The sequence below is a fragment of the Acomys russatus genome, chromosome 15 (assembly GCF_903995435.1).
Source record: "Acomys russatus chromosome 15, mAcoRus1.1, whole genome shotgun sequence".
NCBI classification, from domain to species: domain Eukaryota; kingdom Metazoa; phylum Chordata; class Mammalia; order Rodentia; family Muridae; genus Acomys; species Acomys russatus.
In genome coordinates this window covers 49,107,243-49,130,082 of record NC_067151.1, presented here as the reverse complement: position 1 = coordinate 49,130,082, position 22,840 = coordinate 49,107,243, and the positions used below count along the sequence as shown (strand labels likewise).

The 22,840-nt window shown below is 40.1% G+C and overlaps 1 protein-coding gene across 1 annotated transcript in view; it reads left to right on the top strand.

Annotated features, from left to right (window-relative positions):
• The window catches only part of Zbbx (zinc finger B-box domain containing), a 99,434-nt gene that overhangs the window by 71,607 nt on the left and 4,987 nt on the right, over positions 1–22,840 (top strand). The window contains exons 16-17 of the mRNA XM_051157303.1: positions 2,160–2,276; positions 11,481–11,738. Coding sequence (XP_051013260.1) covers positions 2,160–2,276; positions 11,481–11,738 — 375 coding nt within the window. The remainder of the gene's footprint in view (positions 1–2,159; positions 2,277–11,480; positions 11,739–22,840) is intronic.

Genomic DNA, 22,840 nt, shown 5'->3' with positions numbered 1-22,840 from the left:
ACACAGAGGCCCTGAACAAACTGATGCACTAACAAACTGATTCAGAGAACCATGACCCCTTGTTTAAATGTAGCTGATGGACTGCTAATGCTCCACATTGTGGACAGATGGTGGGGAGACTGCCTCTGAACCTCTGACACGCACTCTGGTTCCCATGAATTGATCACTGACCCTTAGCAGGATGGCCTTGCATGCACACAGAAGAAGGTGACACAGGCTATCCTCACAAGACGTGATAGACTGGGGCCAGACAGTGGGGGAGTATGCCCCCCTCAAGGGTCTAGAGGAGGGTATGGGAGTGTGGGAGTGAGAAGACAAGGGGGAGAGGATAACAATTGGGATGTTATGGGAATAAATTATAATAAATAAAATAAAATAAGAAAGGAAAAAAGGAAAGACCATAATTTCTGAGTCATTACATGTTTATATTTCCTTTTATGCATTTTTCAGCCTTCCAAAACTCTAGGGGATATAGTTGGAAAATCACTGCTAAAATATCGAGTTTATAAAGGAAACCAATCCTTTCTTTTTATGGTTGGTAGTATGCCAATGTATGAATTTGTTATCAATGAATGGCCTCTGACCCTACTGGCTTTTTACACAAGTACTATGGATGCAGACTCAGGTCCTCAGCCTTTAGTGACAAGCACCTTGCTGACTACTCTATCTCCTTAGGCCTAGTTTTCTTTAAATAATTTATAAAACCCTTCAGGTCCAGGACTTTTCATTGTAATGAGGTTTTCCCCCCTGACTCAGTAGTTTTACATTATATCAGATTTCCTACATCTTGAATTTTGTTTCTAAGGCTAGGTCTTGGTATCATCTACAGTATTTACTCTTTACGTGTCTAAATGCATTTTTAAGGGGTTGTCATGGTATTCAGTTGTAAATGCAAAGCCTTGTTATCTACTTCAGCACCACAAACACAGAAATGTCTTTGTTCATAAATTATTACATCTTAATGTGTATTGTCATATATTTTAAAAGTGTTTTTTATTTTGTAAACATCTATATATTTATTTTTCTATTTATCAGACTTTTTCTTTATAATTAAGACATAGGAGCTGAGTAGCATATATTTTACAATTGAGAATGCACTTCATAATACATGTATTTACTATAAATGTTCCTTTATTCAGATTAATATTGTTAGGAAATATAGTAGAATTAAAAAAATAAGCAATTGATTTATGTGATTTTTTTCATATATTGAGATATTTAAAATTTTATTCTTTAACAATATTATATATATATATTCTTATTACTCTTACTAAGTATTCTATTTTATCTCTTATTCTACCTGTATGATTTTCCTTGTTTTAGTTAAAGCCATAAAGCATCATGGCCAAAAGTTACTTAAGGAGGAAAATGTTCATCTTACACTTCCATATCATACTCCATCACTGAAAGAAACCAAGGCAGGAATTCAAGGCAGGAACCTGGAAGCAGGTACTAAAGCAGAAGCCAGAGAGGGACTTGGCTTGTTGGCATGTTCCTCGTGCCTTGCTTGCCCCACTTTCTTATACATTCAGGACCATCAGCACAGGTTTGGCACCACTCAACAGAGTTTGACCTACTCACACCAATCATTAATAAAGAAAATACTCATCAGACATGGTAATAATAGGCCAATGTAATGGATATGTTTTCTCAAGTGTCTCTCTTCCTAACCGAGTCTAGATTGTGTCAAGTTGATGCAAAACTAATGAGGATACCCTTTCTCCCCACAAGTTTCTTTTCCAAGTCGATTCCTTTTTGTTCTGTATTGTGAGCCACTGTGTTTAACAGAACTATATCTGTGACTATGGGTTCACCTTGTCTATCGAATCCTTATTGGATAATTCAACTGAAGGACAAATCACATTACCCCAGCACATATTAGGAGATTTTCAGGCAGGGGTCAGAATGCCTGAGCATCTCCTGCATCTGTGATTCACTGTTGACCTGTGAAAGCTTGTGGAATCCTAGCACAGCACACTTGTGAGGTCATGATTACAACGGCGGGACCACATGCAGAAGAACATTTCACTGTCATTCCCCCTCTCTTCTGGAGTCTATATTCTGTCTATGTACTCTTCTACTATTCCCACTGAACATTAAAGGCATGAGACTTACCTTACTTTCTACTTTTATATTAATTTATCAATTTTCTGTTTCAGAAGACAAAGTGTGGATCCCAGACAGCAGCATAAGTGAGCATGCTGGTAGTACATCTGCCCTGTGTGATCTGCAGAATGATGAAAACCCACTTCCAAATATGAAACAGCAAAAGACAGGTACAGTCAATGGGAAGGCAGAAGTGTCACGTTGCTGGTTCATTTGTATACCTGTTTGGATCCTACTAACTTATTAGTCATCTGAATTTTTTTGTGTAGCTGCACTCCATTCTAAAATATATAGGCAGATAATTAAGCCCTCAAGTGAACTCATTTCTCTCAAAGATAAGTTAGATTCCTGGTTATTTTTCATAGCAACTCATTGGTGAATTATATTAAAAAATGTGGCTCAGAAGATGGTATGTTTTGAGAAATCCTCAAGGAACATCCATACAAGTTCTTCACATGTTTGCTATGTTTTTTAGGCTATATTTAACATGCTCTTTTACATGATTCTTTTTAAATTTATAATAGAATCTTCTCCTATACAACACATCCAGATCACTGTTTTCCCCTCCCACTACTTCCAGTTTCTCCCATCTCCTGTCTCTCCAGTATCCACACCTCTTCTGTCTCCCTTTCAGAAAAGAAGAGGCCCCCAGTAGCCAACAACCAAACAGACAAAGCAAAATTACAGTAAGATAAGACAAAAAGCCTCACACCATGGCGGGACAAGGCAGCCCAACAGGAGAAGAGTCTCAAAAGCAGCAAAAAAGTCAAAGACAAACCTACTTCCATAAATAGGAGTTCCCCCCAAAACCCCACCAAGATAATACCCATAATGTATGTGCAGAAGACCTGGTGCAGACCCTTGCATACTCCATGTCTGCCACTTGAAACTCTGTGAGCCCATATGTGATATCCCTGCTTAGTTGATTGAGTGGACCATGTTTCCTCTGATGTCCTGAATTCTACAGTCTTTCTGCCCGCCTTCCATGGGATTCTCTGAGCTCTGAAGTTAGGAAGCCAATGGAGGCCTATAGATCTTATTATGACTATTTGTACCCATTTGCGAAAGAATTGAACTATATTGAGATCGAGTCTTGCAACCAGGTCAGTATCATTTGGTCTTAAATCTAATGCTCTATGTTTTTCTGCTGGGTTTTTTACTTTTAAAGGTTAGGATTGCCTGTGTTTATTTTCTGTGTTAGGTGTATATGGGCACACATCTTTGCCTGCTTATCATAGTATTTTCATGATGCATTTATTACTGTTATGGTTAGAATAGTTCTCTTATTGCATCATACATGCCCTTTTTTGGTATTTCACATGAAGTTGCAATATGTAACTGAAAGAATTAAATCAGCGCAACACAGGTGCATACAACATGTTGACATCAAGTGAAGGTCGGAGGATAAAAGAATGCATGAGCATTTGCTCTGCTTTCAGGAAGATTCCTGCTTAGCAGAAATACTTGGCAAAATGGGCTTTTTGCTTTGGTTTGAAGCCTCTCATCAAACCAGAAAATTAATTACAGATGATTTGTTCATATACATATGATTTATATGTTTCTTTTACCCTAAACTCTATGATTAAGTCTCCTCAGCTGGCTTAGATCTTTTCCATATGAATTTATGATGACTCACTGTCAGAAATAAATGTGTTAGTATTAAACTATCCTTTTATCATAAATTTTGGTGTCCTCTATAATTACCCACCTATTGTCCCATCAAATTTAAAAGCAACCTCAAGGATTCTGCTTCTTGCCTCCTGGGCAAGAAGAAGGAACTGTGTTTTAAGTCACTGTGTATGGATGAAAAGAAATTTAAGCACATGCTGTGAGAAATCAGTTACAAAGACAAATCTTTCTAAGTAAATAGCCAAATGCTTTTAAATGTATTTTGGGGGCAGAAGCCCAGTCAGTAATTTACTATAAAAACCCTTTGTTGGAGCACCTGTCCTAAGCTAGCAACTGTAGCCATGGGAGATAACAGAAAAGCTACACAGCTTAGAGTCCATCCAGTGGTTCTCAGAAATAAATGTCAACAGCAAATAGAAAACAGGTTATATATTCTCATTAGAGATGTTGATTCATACAGAATTAAGAAGACACGTGATAATGTGCGGTTGTTAATCATTCTCTCTGGTTTTACTATAGATTTTTCAAAAGTTTTACTTGTAGAAAACTGCTAGATATAAGAACTACAATTAAATTAGTGTATATCATCTACAGTAGAGGGGTGTGTGTGTGTGTGTGTGTGTGTGTGTGTGTGTGAACAGAGATGATAAAATATATATGTCAGATGTTAGAGATTATATGACATTTTAACTGAGTCTTTAAAAGGTAATAAAAGTGACCAGTTGGGAGAGTTGGGTTCTGGAAAGGGGTAGTGGCCTGAAATATAATTAAATCCTCTTGTCAATGCAGAAATGTACAGAATTTTTTTACTCTGTACTGATGCCCGTATATGTAGGAATGTTAATTCCTGAAAGGACTTTAAAATCTGTGAATATAAAAAGCACAGAGTTCATACATGTTTACAGTCAAGTCTCTTCCTCATTCAACCTCCCCCAGTATCCCCTGTGTTTATAAATGTAGCAGTGTAGATGTAACCTCTTCAATTGGACACCAAGAAGTCAAGTTGACTTGCACCAGCTACAACTTACTCATTTGTAAATGCTCCTTCCTCATCTCTCCTCACTGCAGCTCTTCCCACCCTATTCTCCCACTGGCTCTTGTCTGTCCTTAGGTAAATTATACTCTTATTTTTAGCCTAACGATTTGATTCTCCCTTCTATACAGGATGGTTAGTAAACTCCCAATCTCTCCTCAGATCTTCTTGGGGTTGCTTTCAATCTCAGATCAGATGTTTCCTTGTAGACTTAGATTTTTCAAAACGAACTTTATTTAGGGTTCTTAAGTGCATCTACCTTCCTTCTAAGCCACCAACCAGAGGGCGAAGGGAGAAAAAAGGTTAACAGGAAAAGGGGAGTGTAGACCAGCGAAGACCAGTGAAGCACTGGATGGCATGGCAATGCAAAAGCATCATCTCACTGTCTGTGAGGTTCTGTTTTTATTAATTTTAAACATCACAACCCTCTTACATGCCTGTTTTCAGCAATACATCACATGCCTGCTCACAAGACAGCTTTCAGCAAAGCATTACATTACACATATATTTTATTAATTTATTCATATTACATCTCAATGGTTATCCCATCCCTTGTATCCTCCCATTACTCCCTCCCTCTCATTTTTCCTTTACTCCTCTCCCCTATGACTGTGACTGAGAGGGACTTCCTCCCTCTGTATATTCTCATAGGGTATCAAGTCTCTTCTTGGTAGTCTGCTCTCCTTCCTCTGAGTGCCACCAGGTCTCACTATCCAGGGGACGTGGTCAAAAATGGGGTACCAGAGTTCCTGTGAAAGTCAGACCCCACTCTCCACTCAGCTGTGAAGAATGTCCTGTCCATTGGCTAGATCTGGGTAGGAGTTTGAAGTTTACTGCATGTGTTGTCCTTGGCTGGTGCCTTAGTTTGAGCGGGACCCCTGGGCCCAAATCTGCCTATCATAATGTTCCTCTTGTAGGTTTCTAGGACCATCTGGATCCTTCTATTTTGCCATTCTCTCATGCTTCTCTCACCCAGAGTCCCAATAGGATGTCCTCCACTCTGTCCCAGTTTCCTGGTAACTGAAGACTTTCATGGGACATGCCCCTTGGGCTAGTATGCAGATATCAGTGAGTATATACCATTTGACTCTTTCTGCTTCTTTGTTAACTCACTCATTATGATCATTTCTAGCTCAATCCATTTGTCCACAAATTTTGGGAATTCCTTGTTTTTAATAGCTGTGTAGTATTCCATAATGTAAATGTACCACAGTTTCTTTATCCATTCTTCTACTGAGGGACACTTAGGCTGTTTCCATGATTTGGCTATTATGAATAAGGCTGCTATGAACATGGTTGAGCAAACAGCTCAAATTTTTAAAGAAACCAGAGACTTCCACTTCACTCCCTCTTCAGTGAGTTCTTTGTGGCCACTCTACATAATGCTGGTCCCCAAGCCCTCCATCTACTTTGTTCTTTCTAGAAGCCATTGATTTTTTTTCTTATGTATCCTACCTTGGTTACAAAGCAAAAAATAGCCTTTTCTTGTGTGAATGTTCAGTGATAGAGACTTGTTCTTGTATTTTGGGTGCAAATTGATAGGGTTAACAACTGATTCATTTTAGCATATCTGATTGTTACACAGTAGTTGCCAGATTTAGGGGTTAATAAATGATTTTTATCATTGGAATGAACTAAGTATTAATTCACTTGTTCTGAGACTTGGATAGAATTTAAGACATTACATTGTCTAATTATGCCTTTTAAAGGTGAGATGTGGGTTATTGTGTCAGATCACAAAGCTGATTTCTGATTCAACAAGGAAAGATAATAAGGTTCTTAGCAGCCCAGATAAGCATTTCCCCCACTAAACCATGCTGTTCAGTTAAAGTTCTTTGTGTTCCTAGACGTCTTCAGAAATGTTCGCATTTTTAATAGTAATCCTTAAAATTATGCAGAGAATCAAATATTCCAATAAATAATATTTTTCAGAGAGTTTATGATTGAAACATTGGGTCCTTTGATAAAAATATTGTTACTAAGATGCTACCCAAGGAGGCTGGAGAATGGCTCAGCTAATAAATTACTTTCCCTGCTTGCAAGGGGACACCAGTTTGATCCCTGAACTCAAGTAAAAGCCAGGGACGATGGAATATGCCTGTGATGCAGACATTGGAGAAGTACAAGCCTGGGGATCCCTGGGGCCTGCCTGGCCAGCCAGCCTAAGGTGAATCAGTCTAAGGTGAATCAGTGAGTTCCAGGTTCAGTCAGGGATGTTGTCTCAAAATAGGAGTGATGTAGGAAATAATTGATCTGTATCCTTTCTACACCTGTAAAGGAAAAAATGTGCTATTCCAAAGTACATGCTATAATTGTTTCATCAAATTGCATGTTATACATAGAATGGCAGCAACAATTACATTAAGCACTATTTGTTGATTGATTTGTCATAACCTCATTAATAATTTTTTGCTCATTAATACCATCATATTTTGTCTTTTCAATAGTTTTAATACTCAGAGTAGAGTATATATTTTTAAGCTATCACTGAAGAGAGTTAGTTACATCTAGAATCTAACTGGAATCAAGCAAATTACTCATTTTCTGATACTATGTTGAAAATAATGGCACCAGTTGCTCCAAAAGCCATGTGGGTGTGAGAATGTATGTGTGTGTGTTTGTGTGTGCTTGTGTATATGGGTGTGTGTGTGTGTGTGTGTGAGTGTGTGTATGTGCGAGTGTGTGTATGTGCATGTATGTGTGTGTATGCATGTGTGTATATGTGTATGTGCGTGTGTGTGTATGTATGCATATGTGTGCGTCTGTGTATTTGTATGTGTGTGTGTTTATTTCTAGTATGGGATGATGGTTTCAACTGACATTTTTTTATGAGTGGCGTTCTTTATGTCGTGTTGCTTTGGGAACAGGAAGATAAAAGCGAAGAGATTACAAACATATAATGTGAATAACATAATAAAAACTACAAAAAATCTTAGCAGAGATATTAATAAGCTCATAAATTAAATTCTAAAGTGAATAATAAGTTTACCTGAAGGAATAATAAGTAAAATCCCTGTGTTTTGGTGACTTCAAACTATAGTGGAGCATATTTCCTGCAGGGAAGATGGTCTGTCCTTTTGCTCTATGCTAGCATATCTGATCTATCCCGTGGGTACCTTTTAGTCCAATTGGGATCAATTAGCTTCAAATTCAGTGGTAACCAGATGCTGCTGAAAGCACCAGTTAGTTGAGTCATCTCCTGAGTTTTCTGAAGGACATGTATGTTATTTTATATTTTTCTCACTTCACTGTGGTGTTGTTGTTGTTGTTGTTGTGAGAAACCCTGGCCTTACTAAAAACACCTTCCTCTTATTTGCTACATCTAAATAAGAAATATAAAACTGTTAATTTTTTCATTTGATGAAGCATAATGACACAGAAAAAAAAGAAGGTTATTTCCTGAGATCCAGGACATTTGTGTTTTGTAAAGAATTCCTGCTTGTAGCCTTTTGTTTACTGCATTGGGGCATGGTGTGGGAGCAGCAGCTTGCTCCTTCCTGGCTATGAATGACATATTGAATATTTCCACATTCTATAAAGGGGAAACTACTTTTCAATTCTGATCATCAAAGTAACTCTTGAGGGCATTTTAACAAGAATCAATACATAGGTGTGTGCCTGTTGATTACCTTTCTGTGGAATGTTTTTCTGCACATAGTCAAAAATGGGTCAGCGACTTAATTTATTCATAATTACATTTAGCAAAATCATTATTTAACTATTTACATATTGCATCCCAGGCTTCCGAGGTTATCCACTACACTCAATATAGAACAAAGGGGTGGGGGGAGGAAGGTGAGAAGGCAAACTTATTTTTATTTTATACTGGGTGACTTTCCTCGTCATTTTTTATTTTAAATTTCTCTTTGATTCTGTATAATGACATAATGCTACTGGGATCTATTTAGTCAATCATGATTTCTATGATAACGACAGTTGCCTATCTCAATATTTCACACAAACCTCATTTGTTTCGAGGGGTTACAAATTTACATTTTAAATTATTTATGTTAGATTTAAAAATACCTACCTCCATAAATCTGATGGCAAATGAAAGGATTACACCTGTGCTGTGAATCTTTAATTCCATTTCTGGTAAATTTCCACGGCTTTTGTTAAAGAATCTTTTGTGCAAAAGAGAAGATTTGAATTATGCAATAATAGAATTTAAAGTATTACCTTTCTTTCTGTGGCAGAACATTGCATGTTAAAGAAACCAAATGAGCCAGCCTCTGAAATGGAGCAAGAAACTATTCTGGCCCAGAGATAGGAGAGAGAAACAGAGAGAGAGAGAGAGAGAGAGAGAGAGAGAGAGAGAGAGAGAGAGAGAGAGAGAGAGAGAGAGAAAGAGAGAGGAGGGACAGACAGAGGGGTGAGAGAAGAGGAGAGGAGAGAGAGAGGAGGATGAGCAGAGATGGGCAGGGGAGGGCAGAAGGAGAGATAGAGAAGAAGAGTAGAGAAGAGAAAAGAGAAGAGGAGAGAGGGAGAGAGAGAGAGAGAGAGAGAGAGAGAGAGAGAGAGAGAGAGAGAGGAGAGAGAAGAAAGAGGAGAAGGAAGGGGAAGAGGAGGAGGAAGGGGGAGAGGGGAGGGGTTAGAGGGAGGGAAGAGGGGAGGAGAGGAAAGAGGTAACCTGACTGGGTCTATCTTCCTGATACCGCTGTACTGAGGGTCCAGAAGCATCAAAGAATGAATTTAGATTTACACAATGTACACATGGCTTCTTATTTTCTTCTTAAAATTAATGTTTCTTCACAGCAGCCTAGACTGGACCAGCAGGTTGTTCTTCAGTGACAGGCTTGCAAGGGGAAGGAAGGGCCAGCCACGTGAGGATAAAGAACCTAGGAAAACTGGAGTTCAAAGTTCTGGCACAAGCTGATGTCTTATGCCAACCAAATGTATCTGCAATGCCTCATAAAATGGGGTGGAGACTATAGATTATAGGAGTCAGAGGGGAAGGAAAATCCCAAGAGAACATGGTTAATATGGGCCCACAGAGGCTACATGACAATCATGAGACTTGCATGTATCTGCACTAGATCCTCTGCACATGTTATGGTTGTCAGCTCTTTTTTTTTTTTTTTTTTTTTTTTTTTTTTTTTTTTTTTTACACTTCTAATAGAAGGAGCAGGTGTATCTCTGATTCTTTTGCCTGCTCTTGAACTCTTCCTCCTATTGGATTGCCTTATCCAGCCATGATAGAAGGGTTTTTGCCTTGTCTTATTGTACCTTGTTTTTGTCATGTTTAACAGTTGTCTTTTGGAAGCCTGTTCTTTTCTCAAAGGGAAATGGAGGGGGAAATGCATCTAGAGGAGAGGGGAGGTGGTGGGGGAGCTAGGAAGAGTGGAGGGAGAGGAAACTGTCATTAGTATGTATTGTATGAAAGAAGAATCTATTTTCAATAAAAAATAAAAAGAAGTAGAGCATCCTCTGTACAGTTCCCCTGAAAATATGCATGAGACATAGTCAGGAAAATACTATCATACAGTGGGGAAAGTCTGGTTTTCAGGATCTAAAACTGCAGTTTCCTCAAGGCCATTACTGGCATTGCCAAGAGTGTAACTAAGTTCCTTTACCATGCATCAAGATCTTAGCGAAAGTCTTGAACTGGCCTAGCCCTCAGCAATAAGCTATTTGTCTTTATAATTCTGATAAGTCAAATTAGTTCTTCAGGGGTATACCACATTTATCTTATTTTGTCCCCTTTATAAGGCACAGTGTGGTATTTTCATAGAATTTAAGGAACATATAAGGGCATCTGGTTTTGAATAGACTAGAATGGAGCATGTATGTTAGTCTGGTATGAAGCTGAATTGTCATATGTATATATTTGCTTTAGCTGCTATTAATATTAAGTTCCCTTTTCCTGAGGGCAGAAGAATGACTCAGAGGAGCTCTTTATGTCACTGTGAATGTAATTTGAGGTGAATTCACTGTCAATAACTCAAATACGAGACGGTCAAGAGTTGCCTTTACCACCAACATTGTTGGATGAACTCTGTTGATTTGTGTTCAGGATGGAAGCAATTCATATTGTTGGTGCACACTGGGGAGTGGAGCACAGCAGATGGCTCAGCCAGTGAAGTGCTTATTTTCTAAACACCAGGACCTGAATTTGATCCTAGCATCCATGTAAAATTGTCAGGCACGACAGTGCGTGCTTGCGATCCCGGGACTGGGATGGTGGCATTAGACAGAACACTGGGGCTCACTGGCCAAACCCTGGAGTCTAACTGGTAAACCTAGGCTAATGAGAGAAGTTCTGTCAAAGGAGTTGAAAGGTGTTCCTGACGATGAGAACACCAGTCTCTACCAACATCTGTGCTTATTTGTGCATTAAGCACACTAAATTAAACAAACAAAGCAGACAAATAAATACACTTGGGATCTCTCTCTCTCTCTCTCTCTCTCTCTCTCTGTCTCTCTGTCTCTCCCTCTCTCTGTCTCTCTCTGTCTCTGTCTCTCTCTGTCTCTCTGTCTCTCTGTCTCTCTCTCTCTCTCTCTCTCTCTCTCTCTCTCTCACACACACACACACACACACACACACACACAAACACACTGGTTTTCCTGTGTAGTCCACGATGGTCTAGAACTCACAGAAATCCATGTGCCTCTGCCACCAGAGCTCTGGAATTATGGGTTTAAGGTCTTGCACCACCACCCTGGTTACACTTGAGACCTTCAAGCATTTGATTACTTTCTTTCCTTATTGTAGGGCAGAACTCACAGAGACCTTCAACAGCGAATTTCCCTCTTTCAACCTCGGTTCAAAAAGGCTCCAGCTCCCTTTTGTCCTCTTATACCCGGTCAAGAAGTGCAGCTGCTCAGTCCCTATCCAGAGCTGCTTCTGAAATCTCAGAGATTGAGTACATTGACGTCACTGGTCAGAATGAGGTCTTTGGAGATAACACTGCTGATCAACAAGCCTTAGACACTTTGGAGAAAGAATTAAATGCAATGAGAAACCTGGCAGGTAAATGCTAGATTTTACTTATAAAACATTAAGTCTGTACTGTGCTTCAATCTTTTTACATTTTTTTTTAATTTATTCTTGTTACATCTCAATGTTTATCCCATCCCTTGTATCCTCCCATTCCTCCCCCCCCCATTTTCCCATTATTCCCCTCCCCTATGACTGTTCCTGAGGGGGATTATGTCCCCCTATATATTCTCATAGGGTATCAAGTCTCTTCTTGGCTACTTGCTGTCCTTCTTCTGAGTGCCACCAGGTCTCCCCGTCCAGGGGACATGGTCAAATGTGAGGCACCAGAGTACGTGAGAAAGTCGTATCACACTCTCCACTCAACTGTGGAGAATATTCTGACCATTGGCTAGATCTGGGAAGGGGTTTAAAGTTTACCTCCTGTATTGTCCTTGGCTGGTGCCTTAGTTTGAGCGGGACCCCTGGGCCCAAATCTGCCTATCATATTGTTCTACTTGTAGATTTCTAGGACCCTCTGGATCCTTTTATTTTGCTGTTCTCCCATGCGTCTCTCATTTAGAGTCCCAATAGGATGCCTTCCCCTCTGTCCCAGTTTCCTGGTAAGTGAAGGCTTTCGTGGGACATGCCCCTTGGGCTAGTATGCAGATATAAGTGAGTATATACCATTTGATTCTTTCTGCTTCTGGGTTAACTCACTCATTATGATCATTTCTAGCTCAATCCATTTATCCACAAATTTCGGGAATTCCTTGTTTTTAATAGCTGAGTAGTATTCCATAGTGTATATGTACCACAGTTTCTTTATCCACTCTTCTACTGAGGGACACTTAGGCTGTTTCCATGTTCTGGCTATTATGAATAAGGCTGCTATGAACATGGTTGAGCAAATTTTCTTGTTGTGTGCTGGAGCATCTTCTGGGTATATTCGAAGGAGTGAAATAGCTGGGTCTTGAGGAAGCCCTATTTCCATTTTTCTGAGATAGCACCAGATAGATTTCCAAAGTGGCTGTACTAGTTTGCATTCCCACCAGCAATGAAGGAGTGTTCCTCTCTCCCCACATCCTCGCCAGCATGTGGTGTCGCTTGAATTTTTGATCTTAGCCATTCTGATGGGTGTAAGATGGAATCTCAGAGTTGTTTTGATTTGCATTTCCCTGATGACTAAGGAGGTTGAGCATTTCTTTAAGTGTTTCTCAGCCATTTGATACTCCTCTGTTGAGAATTCTCTGTTTAGTTCCAAGCCCCATTTCTCAATTGGGTTATTCGGTTTGGTGGTGTTTAATTTCTTGAGTTCTTTATATATTTTGGATATTAGACCTTTGTCAGATGTAGGGTTGGTGAAAATTTTTTCCCAGTCTGTAGGCTGTCGCTTTGTTCTCTTGACAGTGTCTCCTGCCTTACAGAAGCTTCTCAGCCTCATGAGGTCCCATTTATTAATGGTTGACATTAAGGCCTGGGCCGTTGGTGTTCTGTTCAGGAAGTTGTCTCCTGTGCCAATATGTTCCAGGCTCTTTCCCACTTTTTCTTCTAAGTGGCTTAGTGTCTCTGGTTTTATGTTGAGGTCTTTAATCCACTTGGATTTGAGTTTTGTGCAAGGTGACAAATATGGGTCCAGTTTCATTTTTTACACATAGACCTCCAGTTAGACCAGCACCATTTGTTGAAGATGCTATCCTTTTTCCATTGAATGGATTTGGCTTCTTTGTCAAAAATCAAGTGACCATATGTGTGTGGATTCATATCTGGGTCTTCGATTCGATTCCACTGATCAACCAGCCTGTTGCTGTGCCAGTACCATGCTGTTTTAAGTACTATTGCTTTATAGTACAGTTTGAGATCAGGTATGGAGATTCCTCCGGAGCATCTTTTATTGTACAAGATTGTTTTAGCTATTCTGGGTTTTTTGTTTTTCCATATGAAGTTCAGAATTGAACTTTCAATGTCTTTAAAAAATTGTGTAGTGATTTTGATAGGGATTGCATTGAATCTGTAGATTGCTTTTGGTAGGATGGCCATTTTTACTATGTTAATTCTCCCGATCCATGAGCAAGGAAGATCACGCCATCTTCTCAGGTCATCTTCAATCTCTTTCTTCAGAGTTTTGAAATTTTTTTCATACAAGTCCTTCACTTGCTTAGTTAGGGTAACTCCTAGATATTTTATATTGCTTGTGGCTAATGTGAAGGGTGTGGTTTTCCTAATTTCTTCCTCTGCAAGCTTGTCATTTGTGTATAGGAAGGCTACAGACTTTTTTGAGTTAATTTTGTATCCAGCCAATTTGCTGAAGGTGTTTATCAGCTTTAGGAGTTCTCTGGTGGAGTTTTGAGGGTCACTTATGTACACTATCATATCATCTGCAAAGAGGGATAATTTGACTTCCTCCTTTCCCATTTGGATACCCTTGATCTCCTTTTGTTGTCTTATTGCTCTGGCTAGAAACTTCGAGTACTATATTGAAGAGATATGGAGAGAGTGGGCAGCCTTGCCTTGTTCCCGATTTGAGAGGAATTTCCTTGAGCATCTCACCATTTACTTTGATTTTGGCTATTGGCTTGCTGTATATAGCCTTTATTATGTTGAGGAAAGTGCCTTGTATCCCCGATCTCTCTAAAACTTTAAACATGAATGGGTGTTGAATTTTATCAAATGCTTTCTCTGCATCCAAGGAGATGATCATGTGGTTTTTTATTTTCAGTTTGTTTATATGGTGGATTACATTGATGGATTTCCGTATATTAAACCATCCCTGCATGCCTGGAATGAAGCCTACTTGGTCATGATGAATGATATCTTTGATGTGCTCCTGTATTCGTTTTGCAAGTATTTTATTTAGTATTTTTTGCATCTATGTTCATAAGAGAAATTGGTCTGAAATTCTCTTTCTTTGTTGAGTCTTTGTGAGGTTTAGGTATCAATGAGACTATGGCCTCATAGAATGAATTTGGTAATTTTCCATCCATTTCTATCTTTTGGAGTAGCTTGAAGAGTATCGGTATTAGCTCGCCCTTAAAGGTCTGGTAGAATTCTGCACTAAAACCATCTGGCCCTGGGCTTTTTTGGTTGGGAGACCATCGATGATTGCTTCTATTTCTGTAGGGGAAATGGGACTATTTAGCTTGATTATCTGTTCTTCTTTCAACTTTGGCAAGTGAAAACGTTCAAGAAAATCATCCATTTCCCTTAGATTTTCAAATTTTGTGGCGTATATGCCTTCAAAGTAGGATCTTATGATTCTTTGAATTTCTTCAGTGTCTGTTGTTATGTCTCCCTTTTCATTTCTGATTTTGTTGATTTCAATACTGTCTCTCTGCCTTTTAGTTAGTTTGGCTAATGGTTCGTCTATCTTGTTGATTTTCTCAAAGAACCAGCTTTTGGTTTTGTTGATTCTTTGGACTGTTTTCTTAGTTTCTAATTTGTTAATTTCAGCCCTGAGTTTGATTATTTCCAGGCGTCTACTCCTCTTGGGTGTTTCTGCTTCTTTTTTTTCTAGGGCTTCCAGTTGTGTTGTTAAGATGCTTATGTGCGATGTTTCCAATTTCTTTTTAAAGGCACTTAGTGCTATGAATTTTCCTCTTAGCACTGCTTTCAATGTATCCCACAAATTTGGGTATGTTGTTTCTTCATTTTCATTGAATTTCAGAAACTCCTTGATTTCTTTCTTTATTTCTTCCCTGACCCAGGTGTCATTTAGCAGAGAGTTGTTTAGTTTCCACAAACGTGTAGGCTTTTTGTTATTTCTGTTGTTGTTGAATTGCAGCCTAAGAGCATGGTGATCTGATAGGATACAAGGTATTATTTCAATCCTCTTGTATCTATTGAGGCTTGCTTTGTGACCTACGATGTGATCAATTTTGGAGAAGGTTCCATGGGGTGCAGAGAAGAAGGTGTATTCTTTCTTGTTTGGGTGAAAGGTTCTATAGATATCTGTTAGATCCATTTGACCCATGGCATTGGTTAATGATGTTATTTCTCGGCTTAGTTTCTGTTTCAATGACTTATCCTTCAGTGAGAGTGGGGTGTTGAAGTCTCCCACTATTATTGTGTGGGGATCGATGTGTGGTTTAAGCTTTTTTAGGAGATCTTTTACATATGTGGGTGCCCTTGTATTGGGAGCATAGATGTTCAGAATTGTGATGTCATCTTGGTTGACTTTACCTTTGATGAGTATGAAGTGTCCTTCCTCATCCCTTTTGATTAATTTTGGTTGAAAGTCTATTTTGTTCGATACTAAAATGGCTACACCTGCTTGCTTCTTGTGACCATTTGCTTGGAATATTTTTTTCCAACCTTTTACCCTGAGGTAATGCCTTTCATTATGGGTGAGATGTGTTTCTTGGATGCAGAAGAATGTTGGGTCTTGTTTATGTACCCATTCAGTTAGTCTGTGTCTTTTTATTGGAGAATTGAGGCCATTGATGTTGAGAGATATTAATGACCAGTGACTGTTAAGAGTCTTAATTTTGATGTTGTTTCCAGTCGAGCGTTTGTGTAGTTGTGTTTTTGCCATGGGATAGTTATCTATTTCCTGGGTAGTTTTGGTTGTAGCTTGACCCTTTGGGATGGAGTTTTCCTTCTAGTACCTTCTGTAAAGCTGGGTTTGTGGATAGGTACTGTTTGAATTTGTTTTTGTCATGGAATATTTTGTTTTCTCCATCAATGGTTATTGATAATTTTGCTGGGTAAAGTAGTCTGGCCTGGCATCTGTGTTCTCTTAGGGTTTGCAGGATCTCTGTCCAGGCCCTTCTGGCTTTTATGGTCTCTGCTGAGAAGTCAGGTGTAATTCTGATAGGTTTACCATTAAATGTTATTTGGCCCTTTTCCCTTGCAGCTTTTAATATTTTTTCTTTTTTCTGCATGTTTTGTGTTTTGATTATTATGTGGCGGGCAGTTTTTCTTTTCTGGTCAATTCTATTTGGTGTTCTGTAGGCCTCTTGTATGTTTATAGGCATCTCTTTCTTTAGATTGGGGAAATTTTCTTCTATGATTTTGTTGAGAATAGTTTCTGGGCCCTGGAGTCTGATGTCTTCTCTTTCTTCAATGCCTATTATCCGCAAATTTCTTCTTTTCATGGTGTCCTTAATTTCTTGGATGTTTTGTGTCAGGAGTTTTCCAGATTTGGCATTTTCTTTAATGGTTGATTCAATATCTGTGATTGTATCTTCTAGCCCTGAGATTCGTTCTTCCATCTCTTGGATTCTGTTAGAAAAGCTCACCTCTGTGTTGCTCGCCTTCTTCTCTGAGGTCTCACGTTCTCGTTTTCTTCTGTCTGTGTGTTTATCATTGAATCCATTTTCATTTTCAGATCTTGAACTGATTTTTTGATTTCTTTCATCTGATTTTTTGTATATTCCTGAGTTTCTTCCATTGCCTCTTTATAGGTCTTCAGAGCTTGAACCGTTTTAGTTATTTCTTTCATCTGGTTGTTTGCATTTTCCTGCAATTTTTCCAGTTCCACTCTATGTGCTTCTTTTATGTCTCTCACCTGTTTGTCTGCGTCTTCCTGCATTTGATTACGAATTTTATTTGTTTCCTCCATTATCATCCTCATTACTAAGGATTTGAGGTCATTTTCTTGTATTTCCGTTGTATTTGAGTTCTCTGGGTGGTTTTCTTTGGGATAGCTGGAAACTGGAGACGCCATGTTGTTTTGGGGTTTTTTTGCGTATGCTTTTTCGTTGTCCTTTAGACATCTTGCCGTCTTTGTTTTTGTTGGGTAGCTTCCAGAGTTGAATGGAGGGTGTCTGACGATAGATTCACTTGTTTTCTTACGATTTCCCTAGGCTGCGAGCTCAAAGCTTCACTGGTGTGGATGTTAGGAGGTTAGCCCTGTTGTTCTGGTCTCTCACAGCCAGTGATCCTCAGTCCCCCTCTGCTGTGGATCCTGCAATTGTTCTGGGTCTCTGAGTGAGCATTGGGTCAGGCCAAGGTATCCACAGCCTTCTGTGTTCCCTGCCAAGTCCAGCCAGGAGCACTGGGACCGAACCACGGGCAGAACTCAGCTAGATTCTCAGGGCCTGAACCGTCTGCCAAGCTCAGCTAGGAATTTTGGGCCCAAAATGCACACAGGGTCCAGCCAGAATTTTTGGGCTGGGACTACGCACCAAGCTCCACTAGGGCCTTTTGGCCCAAAGTGCGTGCTGTGGTCAGTTATTGACTCAGGGCCCGAACTGACCACCAATCTCAGCCAGGAATTCTGGATTCAAACTGCACACTGTGTCCAACCAGAGTCTTAGAGCTGGTGGAACCGAGCGCTCTGTCCAGCCTGTGCCACAGCAGGAGAACTGCGGCTGCTCTGAGTTAGCGCCAGTGGTGGAACAAGTGCTCCGCCGGGACTGTGTCACCACAGGGGAGCTGCCGCTGAGCTGAGGTGGTGCCTAGGATGGAACCGAGCACGTCACCAAGCCTGCGCCACAGCAGGAGAACTGCGGCTGCTCTGAGTTAGCGCCTGTGGTGGAACAAGTGCTCCGCCCGGACTGTGTCACCACAGGGGAGCTGCCGCTGAGCTGAGGTGGTGCCTAGGATGGAACCGAGCACGTCACCAAGCCTGCGCCACAGCAGGAGAACTGCAGCTGCTCTGAGTTAGCGCCTGTGGTGAAACCAAGTGCTCCGCCCAGACTGTGTCACCGCAGGGGAGCTGCCGCTGAGCTGAGGTGGTGCCTAGTGTGGAGCAGCGTGCTCAACTAAGCCTGTGCCACAGCAGGGGAGCTATGGCCACGCTGAGTTAGTGCCTCAGGCAGAATTGTTTGCTGGGCCGGGCCAATACCCGGGACTCTGGGGCCGAACTGTCCGCCGAGTCCAGTCTGGGTCCAAAGGCTCCACGCGACCCAAATCCTGCCCCGAGTCCCCTCTCCCGCAGCAATTCCCACCAGCCACCACACCAATCGCCTCCACCGGAAGGCTATGAGCTGCAAACCTCAGCCGCCGCTGCTGGTGCCGCTGGTGCTGCTGCCTCTGCCGCTGCCACTCCGATCAGAGAAAAACCACGCTCCTCCCGTGTGCAGGGGCACGCAGGTCCTCCACACCCTGGTCCCTCCGAACCGTGGAGCACTCCTGCTGCCGTGATGTTTGGACCTCGGTGTTCCTGGCTCAGAAATCTGTGCAATTCCCTGAATTGTTCACTGGAGCCTCCAAACGCGGTCCACACTGCTCGCCGCCATCTTGGATCTCCCCTTCTGCCTCTTTTTACATTTTTTAAATTGAATTTTCTTTCATATGTTACATCCTGATTGCATTTTTCCTTCCTCCTCTCCTTCCAGTGTCCCCCAGTCCACTCCCCTTCTGTTTCTTTCCATAAAAGAGCAGGCCTCTCATCGATATCAACCAAACATGACGTGGCAAGTTGTAGTAAGACTAGTCCCATGGTACTAAGGAAGGGCATGACAGCCCACTATGAGAAAAAGTCTCAAAAGCAGGCATGAGAGCCAGAGACAGCCCTCACTCCCACAAAAATACCAAGCTACACAACTGTAAGATATATGCAGAGCCCCTCGGTCAGATCCATGCAGGGTCTTTGGTGTTGGTTCACTCTCTTTGAGCCCCTATGAATCCAAGCTAGCTGATTCTGTGGGTTTTCTTGCAGTGTCCTTGACCCCTTTGGCTCCTCCAATCATTCCTACCCCTCTTCTGCAGGATTCCCTGAATTCTAGTGTTTGGCTATGGGGTCTCTACATCTGTTTCCATCAGTTTCTCCATGGAGCCTCTTTGATGACAATTGGGCAAGGCACCAGTCTGTGAGAGCAGAATATCATTAGAAATCATTTCACGGACTTCTTTTTTGCCACTATTTTTTGGTCTCTGGGATATCCAGCCTCTGGGTCCTGGCTATGACAAAAGAACCTTCATGTTTTGAGACATCAGAATGTTTCAGTGTATAAAGCCATTTGACCAAGATTGACAACCAACATTTGATCCCAGCAGGGCTGTGGTGATGCCTTTAATCCTAGCTCTTAGGGGGAAGAGGCAGACAGATTTCTGAGTTCAAGGCCAGCCTGGTCTATAAAGTGAGTTCAAGAATATCCATGGCTACACACACACACACACACACACACACACACACACACACATACACACATACACACACCCTGTATCATAAAACAAAGCAAAGCAAAATAAATAAACAGCACACACACACACACACACACACACACACACACACAAAAACAAAAGAAAAAGAAAAGAAAAAGAAAGGAAGAAATTGGTCAGAGGAATACATGTGGCAGAATTCTCCAAGGTTTTTTCTGACCTCTGTATATACTTATTGGTGTGTGTATATATGTGTATGTACACACACAAATAAAATGTAATGAAAAAATGGTATAAAGGACAAAATCTTTTTTCCTCAAGTGCAATGAAAGGTTAATATCTTCAGGTTTTTTAAATCTTCTATAAGATAAGTCTTTGTGGGAAAATTGTGCTGTTAGGAGTTTTAAAGCAATGATTCCCAACCTTAAATGTATGCACAGACCCCTGGGTTCTTCTTCAAATGCACACTAAGTTAATGTGTCTGCACAGTTAACACATGCCTTGGCAACGGCCAGGCTGCTGGGTAACAGACCACAGTTTGGAAAGCAAATCTACTTGCTCATTTTATTTCCAACCTGAATAGTTTCAAAGAATGTGACGAATGGCCACCCTATGCTTGAACATTGCAAGTGTTTTGCATTACCAAAACATCAGGGATGTGATCCTCTTACAGTCATTCACAGTTTGACACTAACTCTAGATGAAGAGGGTAGAAAGTTATCTGGGTCTGTGTATCCTGTTTCTTTGCTGTTAGTAGTCTTATTTCTTATGAAGTTTAGACAACTTTGACACTTTTCTAAGAATGATCAAACTCAATTATGAAAACTTCAGCCAATAAGGTGAAAAAAGAAAACAAGGGGGAAAAAAGCGAAACCCAAAACCCAAAACCCAACCCAAACCACCACCACCACCACCACCAACAACAACAACAACAACAAAACACCCAAAACCAAAGCAACATAACATCACAAGTCTTATTATCTATTCTTCCACTATTAACTAGAATGAGGGTCATTTCAAATATGTTTGTGTCATAAAAATTAATGTTTACAGCGATGTTGCATCACTCTCTCCAGAGAGACAGCCGTGACACACCACAGAAGTCATACCATCCATGTCCTGCTTATCCAAGTTCTGTTACTGTAATTCACTGCTCAGCTTGTAGGTGGTTCTTTAAGGAGTCATATGTTCCTGCTCCCTCCCACTCCTTCCTTATTGTTTATGTAATATTATGAGAAATCTCATGAGTTTTGTGAGATTATGATCTTGAGTCTTGCAACATCTCCTGAGTTTCGAGTTTTTCTTTCCCTTCCAAAAGGCAATGTTTCAATCCTGGGGTAAACACTTACACAAAGGTAGATGGATAGAATAAAAGGAAGGAGGTATATTGTACCTTTATAAAAACATTCCTGCTATTTTGCACAATACTTTTCAATTGTAACTAGACAGGCGTACAGATTCAAAATCTTAGTAGGATACACATCAGTAAAATATTATCACCAGAATACGGTTGCCAAGTTAACTATATGAAATTGCTCCGTTTTAGGTCAGAAAATATTGACAGTTTACTTCTAGATTTTGTGAGTTTTTCTTAATATTTAATAAAACTGGGAAAATTAGGCAATTGAGATTGTTTCTTTCTGCCTTAGTTTTTTTGTCATTATTTCACCTCCAAAATAAAAGATGTAGAATCATTTATTTGCACAATTTATTAAATCACATGCTAATCTAGATAGCAGTAAATACATCTCAGTGAGTTATAGCCTACCTTGTTAAGTTTTCCTTCCACTTTCTTTCTTTTTAGAATTCCTGAGAATTAAGTTATCTGTGTTTTCATTCATCTTGAGAAAGTTTGGAAATGGTATTCTTAAAATGACCTGTCTTTAAAATGTATTTTTAATATTTCTCTGTATATTGTGTGTGTTTGGGTATATGTATGATGTGGATGGGAGGAGAAAGAGGGCGAGTATAAGTTGGCAAGTGTGGAGGTTGGAGGACAAATTTGCTAAGTAATTTCTCTCATTACATCTTTACATGGGCTCAACAGATCGAACTCAGATAATCAGGCTTACTGGGTAATAACGGTGCTTGGAGAACCAGCTTTCTGGGCAACAAGGTGTGTCTGTTATGACTAATCACCTGAATATACATAATTAATAGATTTGAACTTTTTTCCTTTGCCCAATTGCAGATATCTCTTCACTGCCCTTTCTCCCTGTTTTTCCATTGAAGTTTTGTTTGTTTGAGCCTAATAGTCCAGTTGTTTATCCCTGTAGGCATGGATTTATGGCTGTACTACCTGAAGTGGCTCCAGTTTAGAATCCCCTGAGTACTTTATACTTGAAACATGATCAGCTTACGACAATAGTCTGAATGACTCCTTTTCTTTTATGATAACGTCAACAAGGACATTCCTGGCTCTGGATTAGGCTTGACATAATCTAATGCTCATTTATTTCTCACACTCCTTTCCTGGAAGAGTTTCTGTTTAATTTTTTTGTTCTTTTTTCTTCAATTTTTTCATACCATATATTTTGATCATACTTCCCCTAGGCTTATGACCTATCTTGTCTTATGTTCTTGGCTACTAAGTGACAGGACTAGGATGATTCTATTTCATTTGTTTCTTACAGTGGCAGCTTTTCTTTCTGATTGTAGAATACATTCCTCAATTTCAGAAAAGAATTTCTGCTTTTGTATCCTTGGATTGGTTTCTATTACGTTCTACTTTCTCCTTCTGGGAACCTATTTTCTTTAGTTTGATAGTCTCTGAACAATGCCTTTCCAATATGTTCTTCACTTACTGTATTAGTTGACATTTTCACAATGGCTGTCTTCCAACAGAAAATCTAAAACTCTGATGTTCAGTCCATGAGGCTGAACGTCTCTCTTGCTCTTCAGAGTTTGCGAAAATCCCAAAGAAGTAGGCTTCAATGCCAGCAAGTGAATGGACTTCCTTTGAGCATGAGGCAAGAAGGCAGAGAACAAGAGCTTCTTATCATTTATGTAGGCAGCCACCAGATGGGATGCGCCAGATTTTAGGTGAACATTACCATCTCAAATGATCCAATCAAGAAAGATCTCTCACGGGTATATCCAGCTGCTTGAGT